At 43.2% G+C, this 19,950-nt stretch overlaps 1 protein-coding gene and 1 pseudogene across 1 annotated transcript in view; one reads left to right on the forward strand and one right to left on the reverse strand.

Annotated features, from left to right (window-relative positions):
• Positions 1-10,578, forward strand: part of LOC115832277 (lymphocyte-specific protein 1-like) — a 36,718-nt gene extending 26,140 nt beyond the window's left edge. Inside the window, exons 10-11 of the mRNA XM_030802284.1 lie at positions 10,252-10,334; positions 10,435-10,578. Coding sequence (XP_030658144.1) covers positions 10,252-10,334; positions 10,435-10,578 — 227 coding nt within the window. The remainder of the gene's footprint in view (positions 1-10,251; positions 10,335-10,434) is intronic.
• A 3,513-nt stretch (positions 10,579-14,091) lies between these two features.
• LOC100601371 overlaps positions 14,092-19,950 on the reverse strand; it is a 481,171-nt pseudogene continuing 475,312 nt past the window's right edge.

Consider the following 19,950-nt stretch of genomic DNA (forward strand, 5'->3'; position numbering starts at 1 on the left):
AAAATAGTCATTTGGAGTTGCCAGTTGGAAGCTTACTGGTACCCTTACTAAAGCAGCCTCAGTAAGGCAGCAGGAACGTGAGCCAGATCACAGAGGATCGAGGGCTGAGAAGGATGAAGTGGGGAGAGATGGAGTTGCTTATTACTATTATTTTTTTTCTTTGACACAGAGTCTTGCTCTGTCACCAGGCTGGAGTGCAGTGGCGTGATCTCGGCTCACTGCAACCTCCGCCTCCTGGGTTCAAGCCATTCTCCTGCCTCAGTCTCCTGAGTAGCTGGGACCTCAGGCGTGTGTCACCACACTAGGCTAATTTTTGTATTTTTAGTAGAGATGGGGTGTCACCATCTTGGCCAGGATGGTCTCGATCCCTTGACCTTGTGATCCGCCCGCCTTGGCCTCCCAAAGTGTTAGGATTACAGGCGTGAGCCACCACGCCTGGCAGAGTTGCTTATTTTTTTAAGAATTTTGACTCTGAAGGGCAGTAGAGATAAGGAACTGGCTGAATCTAGGGAAGATTTTTTTCTTCTCTTTCTTAACTAAATGGGATTGCTCCTGGAAAAGAGTTCCTGCTTTTGTGTCCTTTTTTTTTTTTTTGAGAGGGAGTTTTGCTCTTGTTGCCCAGGCTGGAGTGCAATGGCACAATCTCGGCTCACTGCAACCTCCACCTCCCGAGTTAAAGCAATTCTCCTGCCTCAGCCTCCCCAGTAGCTGGGATTACAGGCATGCACCACCACACCTGGCTAATTTTGTATTTTTGGTAGAGACGGGGTTTCTCCATGTTGGTCAGACTGGTTTCAAACTCCCAACCTCAGGTAATCCGCCCACCTCAGCCTCCCAAAGTGTTGGGATTACAGGCGTGAGCCACCGCGCCCAGGCTGGTTTTGTATCTTTTGAAGTATATGGTATGATTTGGGATTATTCTTGATGTTATGGCACTATTTGTACAATCTAAGAAATTTTTAAAAAGCATTTATTTGTGGCTTGAATTTTAAATTGAATTTTTAAAAAATTTATTGAGGAAAATTTGAAATATACTCATAGAGAAACTAATGTCTTTTATATACTGCCCCAAGTTTTAACAGTTAATGTTTTTGTCAGTCTTTTTCACCTTGATCTATTTTAATGCAATTCCAGATACCTTGTCATTTCACCTGTAAATGCCTAAGTAAAGATCGTGATTTTACATGATTTTCTTTGCATGATTTTTACAGATTTTCTAAGTAGTCCCACTTTAGGATCCAAAAGTAAAACTGAATTATTAACGTTACAGAAGAATTACTTACCTAGCAGTGGATTTATCAAAGCATTCCTTAATGTGTGATAAAATTTAATATAAATTTTCAAGATTACATAGTGTATAATCTGAGGTTGACTTAGGAACATCTATGCTGAGGAACCTCAAATACTATATAAATACAATTCTGAAAAATTTCTACCATTTTTAAAATTTCTTTCTATTCACTGCTACTTTTATCTACCCTACTGTAGTAACTTAGCTGTCCTCCTTGCTTCTAGTATTTCCATATTTTAGTTCATCTTCCATATCCATAGAATTCATTTTCTAAAACACAAATATGATAATTCTATTATATCCCTGTTTAAAAATATCTAGCTAATTTCAGGTTCTTAGTAAAGTTCTTCACAACCAGGCCCTTTCTGTCCATTCTCTGTCTCCATTCCTTCCATACCTTTTGGGTGTAATTATTCTGTTTGCTGTTTTTTGACCCACTGTGTGTTTTTTTTTTCTTCCTCTTAAGATGTCTCTTCTGACAGAAATGCCCTCTCCATCAATCCATTTTCTGATTGGAAAACTCCCACTGGTGTTTTGAGATTTAGCTAAAATCTCACGCGTTACCTTCTTTTTGGTAGCTTTCTTTAACACCAGTTTTGACTGAATTAGTTAATCCCTTATGTGTATTCTTGTAATACTTGCTAGTAGCCCTTATAGCTCTTAAACAGTATGCTGTAGTTATTTACATTCCTGTCTCTTACGCATACCCTCACCTTCCACCCTCACCTAACTACAAGTTGTAGGTTGTCCCAGCAGCCAGCACAGTGCCTGTAAATCATAGGAATTCAGTAATAATTCATTGAAATTAATCAAATTGTTTTTAGCATCCACATTTAATATTCATTTGAGATGCTATTATACTCCTAGCATAATATGTATAATAATAGGCTTTGAAACAAAGCTAAAATTACTCTTCTTTATTATAGTAATTATAGTTTACTGAGTATTATAGTTATTAAACAATTTTATGCTATTTTGATCCAATAAAGGTCATTTATGGAGGGCCTACCTGTGTACCAAACATGGAGTTGCTAGATATAAGGTCTGCTTTTTTATCTTACAGGCAGAATTAGAAAAAGAATAGCAAACAAGAAAGATTGATTAACATAGTGAGCTGAGTGTTAAAACAGTGGAAAACGGTATGAATGAGAAGGTATTTTCACATATTGACTTAAAAAGGAATGCTATTAAGCATAAGGGGGGTTCTGTGAGAAAAATATATTTTAGTGAATGTAACAATTCAGTAGGGAGACCTTGATTTAAGGGACCATAGCTTGTGATAAACACAGAAGTTCTTTACATATTTTGCCTTTGTCTAATTTTTAAAATAAAATGTTCATAATGTGTCACAATTTTTGTTACATTTATTTTTGTAAAATATTTTCTGTTCCCTTTTTGTAGGTTCTGTTGTAGTTTTTCCTGAGACAACTAGAATGCACTATAATGCAGTATTTTGTGTTAGAAAATGCTTTTTTTTAAAAATTATATTTTAGGTATTAGGGTACATGTGCACAATGTGCAGGTTTGTTACATATGTATCCATGTGCCCTGTTGGTTTGCTGCACCCATTAACTCGTCATTTAGCATTAGGTATATCTCCTAATGCTGTCCCTCCCCCCTCCCCCCAACCCACAACAGTCCCCGGAGTGTGATGTTCCCCTTCCTGCGTCCATGAGTTCTCATTGTTCAATTCCCAACTATGAGTGAGAACATGCGGTATTTGGTTTTTTGTCCTTGTGATAGTTTACTGAGAATGATGTTTTGCAGTTTCATCCATGTCCCTACAAAGGACATGAACTCATCATTTTTTATGGCTGCGTAGTATTCCATGGTGTATATGTGCCACATTTTCTTAATCCAGTCTATCGTTGTTGGACATTTGGGTTGGTTCCAAGTCTTTGCTATGGTGAATAGTGCCGCAATAAACATACGTGTGCATGTGTCTTTATAGCAGCATGATTTATAGTCCTTTGGGTATATACCCAGTAACGGGATTGCTGGGTCAAATGGTATTTCTAGTTCTAGATCCCTGAGGAATCGCCATACTGACTTCCACAATGGTTGAACTAGTTTACAGTCCCACCAACAGTGTAAAAGTGTTCCTATTTCTCCACATCCTCTCCAGCACTTGTTGTTTCCTGACTTTTTAATGATGGCCATTCTAACTGGTGTGAGATGGTATCTCATTGTGGTTTTGATTTGTATTTCTCTGATGGCCAGTGATGATGAGCATTTTTTCATATGTTTTTTGGCTGCATAAATATCTTCTTTTGAGAAGTGTCTGTTCATGTCCTTCACCCACTTTTTGATGGGGTTGTTTTTTTCTTGTAAATTTGTTTGAGTTCATTGTAGATTCTGGATATTAGCCCTTTGTCAGATGAGTAGGTTGCAAAAATTTTCTCCCATTCTGTAGGTTGCCTGTTCACTCTGATGGTAGTTTCTTTTGCTGTGCAGAAGCTCTTTAGTTTAATTAGATCCCATTTGTCAATTTTGGCTTTTGTTGCCATTGCTTTTGGTGTTTTAGGCATGAAGTCCTTGCCCACGCCTCTGTCCTGAATGGTATTCCCTAGGTTTTCTTCTAGGGTTTTTATGGTTTTAGGTCTAACATGTAAATCTTTAATCCATCTTGAATTAATTTTTGTATAAGGTGTAAGGTGGGGATCCAGTTTCCGCTTTCTACATATGGCTAGCCAGTTTTCCCAGCACCATTTATTAAATAGGGAATCCTTTCCCCATTTCTTGTTTTTGTCAGGTTTGTCAAAGATCAGATAGTTGTAGATATGCGGCATTATTTCTGAGGCCTCTGTTCTGTTCCATTGATCTATGTCTCTGTTGTGGTACCAGTACCATGCTGTTTTGGTTACTGTAGCCTTGTAGTATAGTTTAAAGTCAGGTAGCGTGATGCCTCCAGCTTTATTCTTTTGGCTTAGGATTGACTTGGCCATGCGGGCTCTTTTTTGGTTCCATATGAACTTTCAAGTAGTTTTTTCCAATTCTGTGAAGAAAGTCATTGGTAACTTGATGGGGATGGCATTGAATCTATAAATTACCTTGGGCAGTATGGCCATTTTTACGATATTGATTCTTCCAACCCATGAGCATGGAATGTTCTTCCATTTGTTTGTATCCTCTTTTATTTCATTGAGCAGTGATTTGTAGTTCTCCTTGAAGAGGTCCTTCACATCCCTTGTAAGTTGGATTCCTAGGTATTTTATTCTCTTTGAAGCAATTGTGAATGGGAGTTCACTCATGATTTGGCTCTCTGTTTGTCTGTGATTTGTGTACAAGAATGCTTGTGATTTTTGTACATTGATTTTGTATCCTGAGACTTTGCTGAAGTTGCTAGTCAGCTTAAGGAGATTTTGGGCTGAGACAATGGGGTTTTCTAGATATACAATCATGTCATCTGCAAACAGGGACAATTTGACTTCCTCTTTTCCTAATTGAATACCCTTTATTTCCTTCTCCTGCCTGATTGCCCTGGCCAGAACTTCCAGCACTATGTAGAATAGGAGTGGTGAGAGAGGGCATCCCTGTCTTGCGCCAGTTTTCAAAGGGAATGCTTCCAGTTTTTGCCCATTCAGTATGATATTGGCTGTGGGTTTGTCATAGATAGCTCTTATTGAGATACGTCCCATTAATACCTAATTTATTGAGAGATTTTAGCATGAAGGGTTGTTGAATTTTGTCAAAGGCCTTTTCGGCATCTATTGAGATAATCATGTGGTTTTTGTCTTTGGTTCTGTTTATATGCTGGATTACATTTATTGATTTGCGTATGTTGAACCAGCCTTGCATCCCAGGGATGAAGCCCACCTGGTCATGGTGTATAAGCTTTTTGATGTGCTGCTGGATTTGGTCTGCCAGTATTTTATTGAGGATTTTTGCATCAATGTTCATCAAGGATATTGGTCTGAAATTCTCTTTTTTGGTTATGTCTTTGCCAGGCTTTGGTATCAGGATGATGCTGGCCTCATAAAATGTGTTAGGGAGGATTCCCTCTTTTCCTATCGATTGGAATAGTTTCAGAAGGAATGGTACCAGTTCCTCTTTGTACCTCTGGTAGAATTTGGCTGTGAATCCATCAGGTCCTGGACTCTTTTTGGTTGGTAAGCTATTGATTATTGCCACAATTTCAGAACCTGTTATTGGTCTATTCAGAGATTCAACTTCTTCCTGGTTTAGTCTTGGGAGGGTGTATTTCTCGAGGAATTTATCCATTTCTTTTATATTTTCTAGTTTCTTTATGTAGAGGTGTTTGCAGTATTCTCTGATGGTAGATTGTATTCCTGTGGGATTGGTGGTGATATCCCCTTTTTCATTTTTTATTGCATCTATTTGATTCTTCTCTCTTTTCTTCTTTATTAGTCTTGCTCACAGTCTATCAGTTTTGTTGATCTTTTCAAAAACCAGCTCCTGGATTCATTAATTTTTTGAAGGGTTTTTTGTGTCTCTATTTCCTTCAGTTCTGCTCTTAGTTATTTCTAGCCTTCTGCTAGCTTTTGAATGTGTTTCCTCTTGCTTTTCTAGTTCTTTTAATTATGATGTTAGGGTGTCAATTTTGGATCTTTCCTGCTTTCTCTTGTGGGCATTTAGTGCTGTAAATTTCCCTCTACACACTGCTTTGAATGTGTCCCAGAGATTCTGGTATGTTGTGTCTTTGTTCTCGTTGGTTTCAAAGAACATCTTTATTTCTGCCTTCATTTCATTATGTACTCAGTAGTCATTCAGGAGCAGATTGTTCAGTTTCCATGTAGTTGAGCGGTTTTGAGTGAGTTTCTTAATCCTGAGTTCTAGTTTGATTGCACTGTGGTCTGAGAGACAGTTTGTTATAATTTCTGTTCTTTTACATTTGCTGAGGAGAGCTTTACTTCCAACTGTGTGGTCAATTTTGGAATAGGTGTGGTGTGGTGCTGAAAAAAATGTATATTCTGTTGATTTGGGATGGAGAGTTCTGTAGATGTCTGTTAGGTCCACTTTGTGCAGAGCTGAGTTCAATTCCTGGATATCCTTGTTAACTCTCTGTCTCGTTGATCTGTCTAATGTTGACAGTGGGGTGTTAAAACCTCCCATTATTATTGTGTGGGAGTTTAAGCCCCTTTGTAGGTCACTCAGGACTTGCTTTATGAATCTGGGTGCTCCTGTATTGGGTGCATATATATTTAGGATAGTTAGCTCTTGTTGAATTGATCCCTTTACCATTACATAATGGCCTTCTTTGTCTCTTTTGATCTTTGTTGGTTTAAAGTCTGTTTTATCAGAGACTAGGATTGCAACCCCTGCCTTTTTTTGTTTTCCATTTGCTTGACAGATCTTCCTCCATCCCTTTATTTTGAGTCTATGTGTGTCTCTGCATGTGAGATGGGTTTCCTGAATACAGCACACTGATGGGTCTTGACTCCTTATCCAGTTTGCCAGGCTGTGTCTTTTAATTGGAGCATTCAGCCCATTTACATTTAAAGTTGATATTGTTATGTGTGAATTTGATCCTGTCATTATGATGTTAGTTGGTTATTTTTCTCGTTAGTTGATGCAGTTTCTTCCTAGCCTCGATGGTCTTTACAATTTGGCATGTTTTTACAGTGGCTGGTACCGGTTGTTCCTTTCCATGTTTAGTGCTGCCTTCCGAGCTCTTTTAGGGCAGGCCTGGTGGTGACAAAATCACTCAGCATTTGCTTGTCTGTAAAGTATTTTATTTCCCCTTCACTTACGAAACTTAGTTTGGCTGGATATGAAATTCTGGGTTGAAAATCCTTTTCTTTAAGAATGTTGAATATCGGCCCCCACTCTCTTCTGGCTTGTAGAGTTTCTGCCGAGAGATCAGCTGTTAGTCTGATGGGCTTCCCTTTGTGGGTAACCCGACCTTTCTCTCTGGCTGCCCTTAACATTTTTTCCTTCATTTCAACTTTGGTGAATCTGACAATTATGTGTCTTGGAGTTGCTCTTCTCGAGGAGTATCTTTGTGGCGTTCTCTGTATTTCCTGAATCTGAATGTTGGCCTGCCTTGCTAGATTGGGGAAGTTGTCCTGGATATTATCTTGCAGAGTGTTTTCCAACTTGGTTCCATTCTCCCCGTCACTTTCAGGTACACCAATCAGAGGTAGGTTTGGTCTTTTCACATAGTCCGAAATTTCTTGGAGGCTTTGTTTGTTTCTTTCTATTCTTTTTTCTCTAAACTTCCCTTCTCGCTTCATTTCATTCATTTCATCTTCCATCACTGATACCCTTTCTTCCAGTTGATCGCATCGGCTCCCGAGGCTTCTGCAATCTTCACGTAGTTCTCGAAACTTAGCTTTCAGCTCCATCAGCTCCTTTACGCCCTTCTCTCCATTGGTTATTCTAGTTATCCATTCGTCTAATTTTTTTTCAAAGTTTTTAACTTCTTTCCTATTGTTTTGAATTTCCTCCCGTAGCTCGGAATAGTTTGATCGTCTGAAGCCTTCTTCTCTCAACTTGTCAAAGTTATTCTCCGTCCAGCTTTGTTCTGTTGCTGGTGAGGAACTGTGTTCCTTTGGAGGAGGAGAGGTGCTCTGCTTTTTAGAGTTTCCAGTTTTTCTGTTCTGTTTTTTCCCCATCTTTGTGGTTTTATCTACGTTTGGTCTTTGATGATGGTGATGTACAGATGGGTTTTTGGTGTGGATGTCCTTTCTGTTAGTTTTCCTTCTACCAGACAGGACCCTCAGCTGCAGGTCTTTTGGAGCTTGCTAGAGGTCCACTCCAGACCCTGTTTGGCTGAGTGTCAGCAGCGGTGGCTGCAGAACAGTGGATTTTTGTGAGACCAGAAATTCAGCTGTCTGATAGTTCCTCTGGAAGTTTTGTCTCAGAGGAGTACCTGGCCGAGTGAGATGTCAGTCTGTCCCTACTGGGGGGTGCCTCCCAGTTAGGCTGCTAGGGGGTCAGGGACCCACTTTAGGAGGCAGTCTGTCCGTTCTCAGATCTCCGGCTGCGTGCTGGGAGAACCACCACTCTCTTCAAAGCTGTCAGGGACATTTAAGTCTGCAGCGGTTCCTGCTGAATTTTTGTTTGTCTGTGCCCTGTCCCCGGAGGTGGAGCGTACAGAGGCAGGCAGGCCTCCTTGAGCTGTGGTGGGCTCCACCCAGTTCGAGCTTCCTGGCTGCTTTGTTTACCAAAGCAAGCCTGGGCAATGGCGGGCGCCCCTCCCCAGCCTCGCTGCCACCTCGCAGTTTGATCTCAGACTGCTGTGCTAGCAATCAGTGAGATTCCGTGGGCATAGGACCCTCCGAGCCAGGTGCGGGACACAATCTCCTGGTGTGCCGTTTTCCAAGCCCATTGGAAAAGCGCAGTATTAGGGTGGGACCGACCCGATTTTCCAGGTGCCATCTGTTACCCCTTTCTTTGACTAGGAAAGGGAACTCCCTGACCCCTTGTGCTTCCCTAGTGAGGCAATGCTTCGCCCTGCTTCGGCTCACGCAATGTGCTGCACCGACTGTCCTGCACCCACTGTTTGGCACTCCCTAGTGAGATGAACCCAGTACCTCAAACGGAAATGCAGAAATCACCCGTCTTCTGTGTCGCTCAGGCTGGGAGCTGTAGACCGGGGAGCTGTTCCTATTCAGCCATCTTGGCTCTACCCCCGCTGAATATATAACATTTTAATATATGTGCAGTTGGCCAGGTGCAGTAGCTCACAGCTGTAATCCCAGCACTTTGGGAGGTCAAGGTGGATGGATCACTTGAAGTCAGGAGTTTGAGACCAGCCTCACCAACATGGTGAAACCCCATCTCTACTAAAAATACAAAATTAGCCGGGCGTGGTAGCACATACCTGTAATCCCAGCTACTTGGGAGGCTGAGGCAGGAGAATTGCTTGAACCCGGGAGGTGGAGTTTGCAGTGAGCCAAGATTGTGCCATTGCACTCCAGCCTGGGCAACAAGAGTGAAACTTCATCTCAAAAAAAAAAAAAAAAATGTGCAATTGGTGTCTACATGCAATTTTGTTATGCTTTAAAACTTTTAAATAATTGGAGAACTTTTTGAATTCTCCAGATTTGCAAATATTGCCTAACATATAGTTCATTCATTCATTCATTCATTCATTTATTTGAGATGGAGTCTCACTCTGTCGCCCAGGCTGGAGTCCAGTGGCACAATCTTGGCTTACAGCAACTGCTGCCTCCTGGGCTCAAGTGATTCTCTTGCCTCAGCCTCCTGGGTAGCTGGGACTACAGGTGTGTGCCTCTATGCCTAATTTTTTTGTATTTTTGTAGAGATGGGGTTTTGCCATGTTGGCCAGGCTGGTCTTGAACTCCTGACTTCGAGTGATCTCCCCACCTTGGCCTCCCATAGTGCTGGGATTACAGGTGTGAGCCACCACGCCCGGTCAACTTTCTTCCATAAAATAATAATGTATTTGAGACAATAAAGAGTAAACAAAGATGGGTTGAGGTTCTGATATGAAGAGGTAGACTAGACTCACCAGCTCAGTGCCTGGTTCTTGAATACCACCTTTGAAACTCATATTCAGATTTGTGCCTCAGTAAAATGAAATTTACTACCTGGTTTTTTGAAGGTTGATTATAAGTTGTTTAAACCCAAGGTTTCCAAAGTGGGTGTATAGGAGCTATTACTTTTGACCACGGAAAGAGAATCTTAAAATGTCTTTGCGTATGTATTTTTTAATCTAGATAGTTACAAGAAAACGAGATATTTTCTGATATTTAATAAGTGAATTTTTACTAATGCCCACACTTTGACCTTAAATATGACTTACACATCTTCCTTTTTAAAATAGATGTGTTCTTAGAATGTTAATCTTTTTTAAACAAAAAATGGTTTCATAATGAGCTATCCAGGAGATATTTTCAAAAACTTCAAAGGACCCATAATCTACTCTTCCGAGTAAAGGTGTCATTTTATCAATGAATGAGGAAGTAACTGTTGAGTAAAACCAGCTTATCTATGGCCTTCCCTTGTTGTCTCTCTTATTGGCGTCATGATAGGTGAACAGAAGGTAGTTCAGTTTCTCCAGATTACCATAGAAGACAGCTCTGTGGATCCTCCTCAGATGAGACGATTTAATGTGGTACTGGGGAAATGAGAAGCCATTCAAGCACAAGTGCTCCCTGAGGGTGGGCCACCATTCTGGCTCATAGTCTTCCATAATCGTCCGCTGCAAATTGTAGCCTGGGAACGCTCCAGCCGTATTTCAGCTAGCCTTCAGGGATCGCCGCCTCCGAAACAACAAGCCATGCAGTCTGTCTAGGGACCTTCGCACAGACTCTCAGCACCTCCTGCCTCTCAGCAGAAACGCCCAACAGAACCATTAGGACCAGCGAGCATGCGCACCTTAGCCGGCCCCGCCCAGCAGGCCTGAGTTGGAGAAACCGCCCTAGCAGCTCTCTCCTGGCGCCCAGTGCAGGCGGCGGTTGCTGCTCAGGTGCTGCGGGCTGGCGGGGCTCCCTGGAGCGCGAGGCGCACCCTGCCACAGGGTCTGTTTGTCGCCCGCACGCTCTTCTCTTCCACCGGCTCCGATGCTCGGAGCCCCCCGCGTGGGGCCCTCTGCAGCCCAGGGATGGGGCTGAGTGGTGCTTCTCCACCTGGTGCCGCCGCTGGACCCACAGCCCGACTTCGCCACTGCGTCGCCCCCAGGGTCCGCGCTGATGGGCGCGAGGCAGGAGGACGGGATCCGGGGTTGCCACCGCTGCAGCCAGCGCACCACTTGCAGGTGGCAGCTGCAGCTCGGGCTCTGGCGGGGGCTGGCGGGGCTCCCCTGGGATGGCCTCCTGGGCCCTGAGTGCGCTGCCCATCCGGCCAGAGGGTGCGTGCCTCCTGCACCCCGGGCCGAAGCCCATGCCCGGCGCTCCTGCCGCAGACTGCCTGACTTGCCAGGGTCCGAGCGGCTGGAGGCGCCCGCCTGGTCGGGGATTCCCAATCCTCGGCGACCCCTGCTCCATGTGCTGGTGGCGGCTGCAGCTGCAGCGCCCATGGGCTGACGTGGCTTCCCGGAGCTGCGGCCGGCGATGCCCAAGGGCCGCACAGGCTGTGCTGCCCTTGCCAGCTGCTCCTGACCCATGCCCAGAGCGCAGGACCTGGAGGTTGGCACTCTGCAGCCACGGGGATGAGGCTGAGCGTCGGTTCTCGGCCTCGTGGCTCCGCTGGGGCCACAGCCTGACTTCACTTCCCCCTCGCCCAAGTTGTGTGATGGGCACGTGTGAGGAGGGGCAATCGGGGTTCCCAAGGCTGCTGCCTGCACGCCACTCCGTGGCCACTAGGATAGGGCTAAGGAGCCGCCAGCAGATGAGAATGTCGTGGCCATCGGGATGGGGCTGAGAATCTATCTTTATCCTTATGCACCTGCCCAGCCAACTTCCCGACAGCCACTACCGCAGCATCCTGTCAGGGAGTTCTTGCTGTTGGGGTGGGGATGGGGAGGGCGTGGAGAATCAGGTATGGTCTGGCCATTGCTGCTGGTGCCTGACGTGCAGGTGGCAGCTGCACCTAGGGCATGGGCTGGTAGGTCTTCTCTTTTGGATGCTTTCCAGGTGGCCCATTGCACCGTGACCAAGCCAGAGGGTCCACTCCACCTTAGCCCACACTAGGAGTCCAGGGGCTACAGGCGTGGGTACTGCATGGCCAACCAGAAGGGGCTCAGCAGCCAGTTCAGCTTTCCTGCCTTTGCAGGGCCTGGTTGACAGTGGTGGCAGTATCTGGTGCCAGAGTCCGCGGTTAGGGTCCTGGTTGGGGAAAGGGGTGGGCAGATGGGGGTTGCCTGGCCACTGCAGCCCAAGGGAGACATGCAGATGGCAGCCGCACTATAGGTGCAAGAGTGGGCTAGCAGGGCTCCCCTGGGATGGTCTCCGGGTCGCTGAGTGTACTGTCAACCTGGCTTAAAAATCCACTCCTACTCGACCCTTGCCTGGAGCATGGACCTTGGCACTGGGCACTCTGCAGCCACACGCATGGGGCTGAGGGGTGGTTTCCTGGGGTGGAGCCACAGACCTGCCAACTGCCTGATTTCATGCCGTGTGAATAATTGCAACCATGTGAATAATTAAATGTAACTTAAGCACATATATTAAAAGAACAAAGCTGGAGGCATCACACTACCTGACTTCAAACTATACTACAAGGTTACAGTAACCAAAACAGGATGGTACTGGTACCAAAACAGATATATAGACCAACAGAACAGAACAGAGGCCTCGGAAGTAACACTACACACCTACAATCATCTGATCTTTGACAAACCTGACACAAGCAATGGGAAAAGGATTTCCTATTTAATAAATGGTGTTTGGAAAACTTGCTAGCCATATACAGAGAAATGAAACTGAACCCCTTCCTTACACCTTATACAAAAATTATCCCAAGATAGATTAAAGACTTACATTTAAGACCTAAAAACCATAAAAATCCTAGAAAAAAACCTAGGCAATACAATTCAGGACATAGGCACAGGCAAAGACTTCATGTCTAAAACACTGAAAGCAATGGCAACAAAAGCCAAAATTGACAAATGGGACCTAATTAAACTAAAGAGCTTCTGCACAGCAAAAGAAACTATCATCAAAGTGAACAGGCAACCTACAGAATGAGAGAAAATTTTTAAAATCTATCCATCTGACAAAGGGCTAATATCCAGAATCTACAAAGAACTTAAACAAATTTACAAGAAAAAAACAACCCCATTAAAAAGTGGGCAAAGGATATGAACAGACACTTCTCAAAAGAAGACTTTTTTTTAATTTTTTTATTTAACATTTTCTAAAAATACAAAAAGATGCATATCAAACATATTAGGAAGGTTGCACATGGGAAGACGGGGAATAGAAATGGGGGTGGGAATGAAAGAAAAATGAGAGAGGGACTTTGTATGGATCAATGATAATAACTCAATCCTCTATGTCTTTGACAAGAAGGAGAAGGAAGAGAAAGAAAGTGGGATAAAGGATCAGAAAGGGAGGAAAATAGGAAAAATTAGAGTATGACTCCAGGGTAGACCTGTTTTGTTGTTGCTGGGTTGGTTGGTTTGTTGTATTTGTCGTATGTTTCACCATGTTGGCCAGGCTGGTCTCAAACCCCTAGCCTCAAGTGATCAACCTGCCTCGGCCTCCCAGAGTGCTGGCATTACAGGCGTGAGCCACCACGTCCAGCCCCCACACTGCGTCTGGCTTCCGTGGTAGACCTCCCAGAGGGGGCAGCCAGGCAGAGGCACTCCCACATCCCAGACGGGGCGGCCGGGCAGAGGTGCTCCTCACTTCACAGACGGGGCAGCCAGGCAGAGGCGGTCCTCACTTCCCAGATGGGGCAGCCGGGCAGAGGCGCTCCCCACATCCCAGATGGGGCGGCCGGGCAGAGGCGCTCCTCACATCCCAGATGATGGGCGGCCAGGCAGAGACAGTCCTCACTTCCTAGATGGGGCGGCGGCCGGGCAGAGGCGCTCCTCACATCCCAGATGATGGGCAGCCAGGCAGAGACGCTCCCCACCTCCCAGACGGGGCGGCGGCCGGGCAGAGGCTGCAATCCTGGCACCCTGGGAAGCCAAGGCAGGCGGCTGGGGGGCGGAGGCTGCAGCAAGCCGAGACCATGCCACCGCACTCCAGCCTGGGCAACACCGAGCACTGAGTGAGCGAGACTCCGTCTGCAATCCCAGCACCTTCGGAGGCCGAGGCAGGCAGATCACTCGAGGTCGGGAGTTGGAGACCAGCCTGGCCAACATGGCGAAACCCCACCTCCACCAAAAATACAAAAACCAGCCAGGCGTGGTGGCACGCGGCCACAATCCCAGCCACCCGGCAGGCCGAGGCAGGAGGATCACGGGAGCCCAAGGGTGAGCCGAGACCATGCCGCTACACTGCAGCCTGGGGAACAGAGGGAGACTGTTCCAAAGAAAGAAAGAGAGAGAGGGAGGGAGAGGGAGAGAGAGGGCGAGAGAGAGAGAGAGAGAGAGAGAGAGAGAGAGAGAGAGGGAGGAAGGGAAGGAAAGGAAAGGAAGAAGGAAGGAAGAAAGAAAAGAAAGAAGGAAGGAAAGGAAAGAGAAGAGAAAGAAAAGGGAGGAAGGAAGGCAAAAAGAAGACATTTATATAGCTAATAAACATATGAAAAAAAGCTCATCATCATTGGTCATTAGAGAAACGCAGAAAAAATTAGAATGGTGATCATTAAAAAGTCAGGAAACAACAGATGCTGGAGAGGATGTGGAGAAATGGGAATGCTTTTACACTGTTGATGGGAGTGCCAATTAGTTCAACCATTGTGGAAGACAGTGTGGCTATTCCTCAAGGATCCAGAACTAGAAATACCATTTGACCCAGCAATCCCATTACAAGGTATATACCCAAAGGATTATAAATCATTCTACTATGAAAACACATGCACACGTATGTTTATTGTGGCACTATTCACAATAGCAAAGACTTGGAACCAATCCAAATGTTCATCAATGATAGACTGGATAAAGAAAATGTGGCACATATACACCATGGAATACTATGCAGCCATAAAAAAGGATGAGTTCATGTCCTTTGCAGGAACATGAATAAAGCTGGAAACCATCATTCTTAGCAAACTAACACAAGGTGCTGGGATTACAGGCATGAGCCACCACGCCCAGCCCTATAAACACATTTATAAAACAATTATGTTTGGAATTAAGTAAATGTATGCCCAAAGGTACAAAGATTTCAATTTTGGTCCAAATCTCTGACGGGTCAGCCTTAACATCTGGAAAGCACACTGTATACATCCATGCCTACTAATAATTAAAATCTCTTCTCAACAGGCTATTGACTAGTGTACTAAAGAAGCAAGGCAAATATTGTTTAGGTAGGCATGAATTACAACTAATTGCTGGTGCCCTAAAAAAGAAAACAACATCCAAATTTGGTAATGGAAAAAGGAATTCTTTCACCTATCAAAAACCAATAAACGAATCATACTAAATTATGGATTTAGGTGAAGCCCAAAATTTTAATCTCTAGGTTATGGAAAAATGTTAGTTTTTCTTTATGTATCTTTCAAAGTTTGCAATGAAAACTGAACCAAGTTCTATACTTGTAAAGAAGTTTACCATTGCCTTCATTTTCTATAAAATCAACTTTTAATTTTATTTTACTTTTTTGAGATGGAGTCTCACTCTGTTGCACAGGCTGGAGTGCAGTGGTGTGATCGTGGCTAACTGCAACCTCTGCCTCCCGGGCTCAAGCAATTCTCCTGCTTTAGCCTACCAAGTAGCTGGGATTATAGGCACCTGCCGCCATGCCTGGCTAATTTTTGGTATTTTCTGTAGAGACAGCGTTTCTCCATGTTGGCCAGGCTGGTTTTGAACTCCTGACCTCAACTGATCCACCCGCCTCGGCCTCCCAAAGTGCTGGATTACAGGCGTGAGCCACCGCACCCAGCCCAAGTTTTTATTTTTAAAAACCAAGTAAACACATCAAAAACAAAACTACTACTTACATTGTAAGTTAGTGAGTCTGCTTCATTGGCCACTGTAAGGCCTGCTAGTTCTCCAAGTCCCAGTTCACTTTCAAGGGCTTCATCTGCTCCCATGATGAATGACTTTCCAGAAGGAGGAAATGTCAATGCTTCCACTGAAGAGGGAAGACAAAGGAAACATTAAAAAATTTCTAAGGAGCCAACATTTAGTCTCACTTGCTTGCATCAAATTTCTTGTGAGTGCACATATACACTTAATTGTTTTTAAATGCTTTTAAACACAATAAAATTTAGTGAGCAGAAAATCCTAAATAATTTATTGCTTTTTCCTTATCTTAACCACAGGTAAAGGCATCAAGTAATTACAAAAGTAAAACATGAAACAAATCTAAGAATCCATTTTCTTTTTCACTATATAGAAAAATAATGACTATAGGAAAGTAAGTTTTCCTCATTTGATATTTCATGTTAATTACCTAAACAATTTCTATTAATTACTAAATATATGTAACAAGTGCTGGTCTCATTCAAAATATAATTCATTAATTTTATAACCTAGAAGAATATAGAAAATTTCAAATGAAAATGGGTCAAACTCTAAAATGTGCCTATTTATGTGACAAAATCAATATGTAGTGTTACAAGTCAGGATTACCTCTGCTGGGCAGGAGAGGGGTAGTGATCAAAGACAGGAAGCAACAACAGGACTTCCAGGGCCCTGGTAATGTTCTACTTCTTAACCTAAGGGGAGGTGACATGGGAGGCTAATAATTCTATCTTGATGAAATTCACTGAGCTGTACCCTTATGATATCAGCACTCTTCTGTAGGTATATTATAGTTCATCTAAAAAGGTTTACTTCAGATTATATTTTTTATTTCTTTTTATGTTTTTTTTTCTGAGACAGAGTCTCGCTCTGTCACTCAGGCTGGAGTGCAGTGGTGACATCTTGGTTCACTGCAACCTCCACCTCCTGGGTTCAAGAAATTCTCCTGCCTCAGCCTCCAGTGTAGCTGGGATTACAGGTGCATGAAAGAATTGGCCAGGCTCGGAGGCTCATGCCTGTAATCTTAGTGTTTTGGGATACCAAGGTGAGAGGACCCTTTGGGGCCAGGCGTCTGAGACCAGCCTGGATGACAGGACGAGACCCCTATCTCTTAAAAAAAAATCTGAGACGGGTCTCACTCTGTCACCCAGGCTGGAGTGCAGTGGTGTGATCTCAGCTCACTGCAACGTATGCCTCCCAGGTTCAAGCAGATTCTCCTGTCTCAGCCTCCCAAGTAGCTGAGATTACAGGCACCTGCCACCATGCCTGGCACATTTTTGTATTTTTAGTTGAGATGGGGTTTTGCCACGTTGGCCAGGCTGGGCTCAAACTCCTGACCTCAAGCGATCTGCCCGCCTTGGCCTCCCAAAGTGTTGGAATTACAGGCGTGAGCCATCATGCCCGGCCTCTACAAAACTTTTTTTAACAATTAACCAAGCACGGTGGTGCATGCCTGTAGTCCTAGCTCCCTGGAAGGCTTCAGGCAGGAGGATCTCTTGAGCCCAGGAGTCTGAGGCTACAGTGAGCTATGACTGCACCACTGCACTCCAACCTAGGCGACAGAGCAAGACCGTGTCCTTAAAAAAATTTTAAAAATAGTTACTTGCTTTTAAAAACAGTAGTGACAAACTCTTAAAATCCTCAACAGAACAAAATAGAGCATAAATTAAGACATTATCAAACCACCATACAATACAGTAGCAAAAATAAACATAGGTTTTACCCAAAATACCATATATCATCCGAGAAGTTCAAACAACTCTAAACATTTTCTAATGAAGAATGGTGGTTTAAGTTAGAACAGCAATTTTCAGGTCAAAAATATCAGTTGAATGACTCATGTGAGACTATGACGGTAGGTCTTCAGCCAGGTGTTTTTTGTTTGATTTGTTCTCATTTCTAACATTTCCAGATAACTTTGTTCAGGTGTAAAAGACTAAGATTCCTAGGATAGACCATATACATTATGTAAGCTAATTCTAACTACTGCTCTACAAATGGCCAAGTAAAACCTGAAAACAAAGAAGGTAACAACGCCTTCCTTACATACCAGTGGACAGCCAGGACACTCCAGGACTGAAGAGGGAGAGCAATAATAAGCATCACTGTTACCTGATTGTTCCTAAGGAGCCTTAGAACTTAAGACTATAGGTCACATTTCCATCTGGCAACTAAACCTTCCTAGCCCTAATCAGGTTTTACCAAAAAACAAAACAAAACAAAACCCTGTGCCTTTTAAGTGTGACACTGCCTTCTGATTTTTTTTTTTAAGACAGAATCTCACTCTGTCGCCCAGACTGGAGTGCAGTGGTGTGATGTCAGCTCACTGCAACCTCCGCCTCCTGGGTTCAAGTGATTCTCCTGCCTCAGCCTCCCAAGTAGCTGGGACTACAGGCACACGCCACCATGTGCAGCTAATTTTTGTATTTTTATTTGAGACAGGGTTTCGCCATGTTGGCCAGGCTGGTCTTGAATTTCTGGCCTCAAGTGATCTGCCCACCTCAGCCTCCCAAAGTGCTGGGATTACAGGCGTGAGCAACTAAACTGCACCCAGCCCTGCCTTCTGAATTATTAAAATAAAAATAAAGTAACAAAATTATAGAGCACGCACAGCATATTAAAATTCTCTCTGAAAGTGGACTGAAGACCAAGAAGTATCAGTTATAGACAAGTAAATATACAATCTATCTCTTAAATGTTTTTTCTATTTCCAAAAAACCTGCACTGAGGAGGAAGGTTTAGGACCACTGCTGCAGATAGTAAGTTAAACATTCAATGCTTGAGTTTTAAAGTTCCTCACTAGGTTACCAAGGACATCTTCTGTGGCTTATATAATGCTTTTGTACATCTGTCATTTAGTAAATAGTATATATCCTGCCTCTATTATTAGAATTCTGCATAATTCATGTATGGCCTGAGATGAAATCTGATAAACTTTTTGAATTATGAGAATAAGATAAAAACTAACTTTTCTCCTTATCTAGACCTGATCTTGGGATAAATGCAACTGATTAGAAGCCTCATCCCTATAATGTCAACAGAATGCATCTCCTAGTGATCAGCATACCTACTGAGGACCATGACCTCACATCTGTAATTCAAAAGACATCAAATAAATTTTACATCTAGAGTGTGCTGTGTTGATTCTTTGTATGGGTAATAAATTCCAAGTATGCTATAATTGACTATAACAAATGATTAACCATGTACTGGTCAAAAATTTCACTGAAAAAGTATTCCAATCATGAAAATCTATATACATCTAAATCAAATCAGTTTATGTCTCTCTCAAATGTAATTTATTAAAAAATACAAGAAAAAACCATATGATTATGCTGTGGCTTTTTCTCAGGCTGTGTTGATCGATAAATAATAATTTGAAGAGACAGTGCAAATATAGTATTTAAATTCAGGGTTGATTTTTTTAAATAAGTATTTTAAAATATACATTAATCATAATTACTTTTATGTCATGCTGAATTTTCAGCTAATATAAATATTTGATTGTTTTAAGAGACGGGGTCTCACTATGTCACCCAGGCTGGAGTGCAGTAGCTATGCACTGACTCAATCATCACACACTACAGTCTCAAACTCCTGAACTGGGGCTGGGCGCAGTGGCTCATGCCTGTAATCCCAGCACTTTGGGAAGCCGATGCAGTTGGATCACTTGAGCCCAGGAGTTTGACATCAGCCTGAACAACATGGCAAAACGATGTCTCTAGAAAAGGCATACAAAAAATTATCTGGGCATGGTGGCATGTGCCTGTAGTCCTAGCTACTCAGGAGGCTGAGGTGGAAGTATCACCTGAGCCTGAGAGGTCAAGGCTGTGGTGAGCTGTGATTACGCCACTGCACTCTAACCTGAGTGACAGAGTGACAGCCTGTCTCCAAAAACAAAAAACAAACCTCCTGGGCTCAAGTGATCCTCCCACCTCAGCCTCCCAAGGAACCACCAGGCTCAGCTTAAATATGTACTTTAAAATCAATTTCCACATGCAAGCATTGTACACATTTATAAATAGATAAATCAGACCTTGTGTCTAAAAGAAAGAACTGTATTTCTATACCATAAGATTACACTACAAAAGACTAAAAATAACCTAAATATTCAAAAGGAAAAGTTTCATATCAAGTCTACAATATAATATACAATCTTAAAATTATCATTATGAAAATCATTTATATGATTTTAAGAACAATTATTATACATGAT

This window comes from Nomascus leucogenys, chromosome 22a (assembly GCF_006542625.1).
Source record: "Nomascus leucogenys isolate Asia chromosome 22a, Asia_NLE_v1, whole genome shotgun sequence".
NCBI classification, from domain to species: Eukaryota; Metazoa; Chordata; class Mammalia; order Primates; family Hylobatidae; genus Nomascus; species Nomascus leucogenys.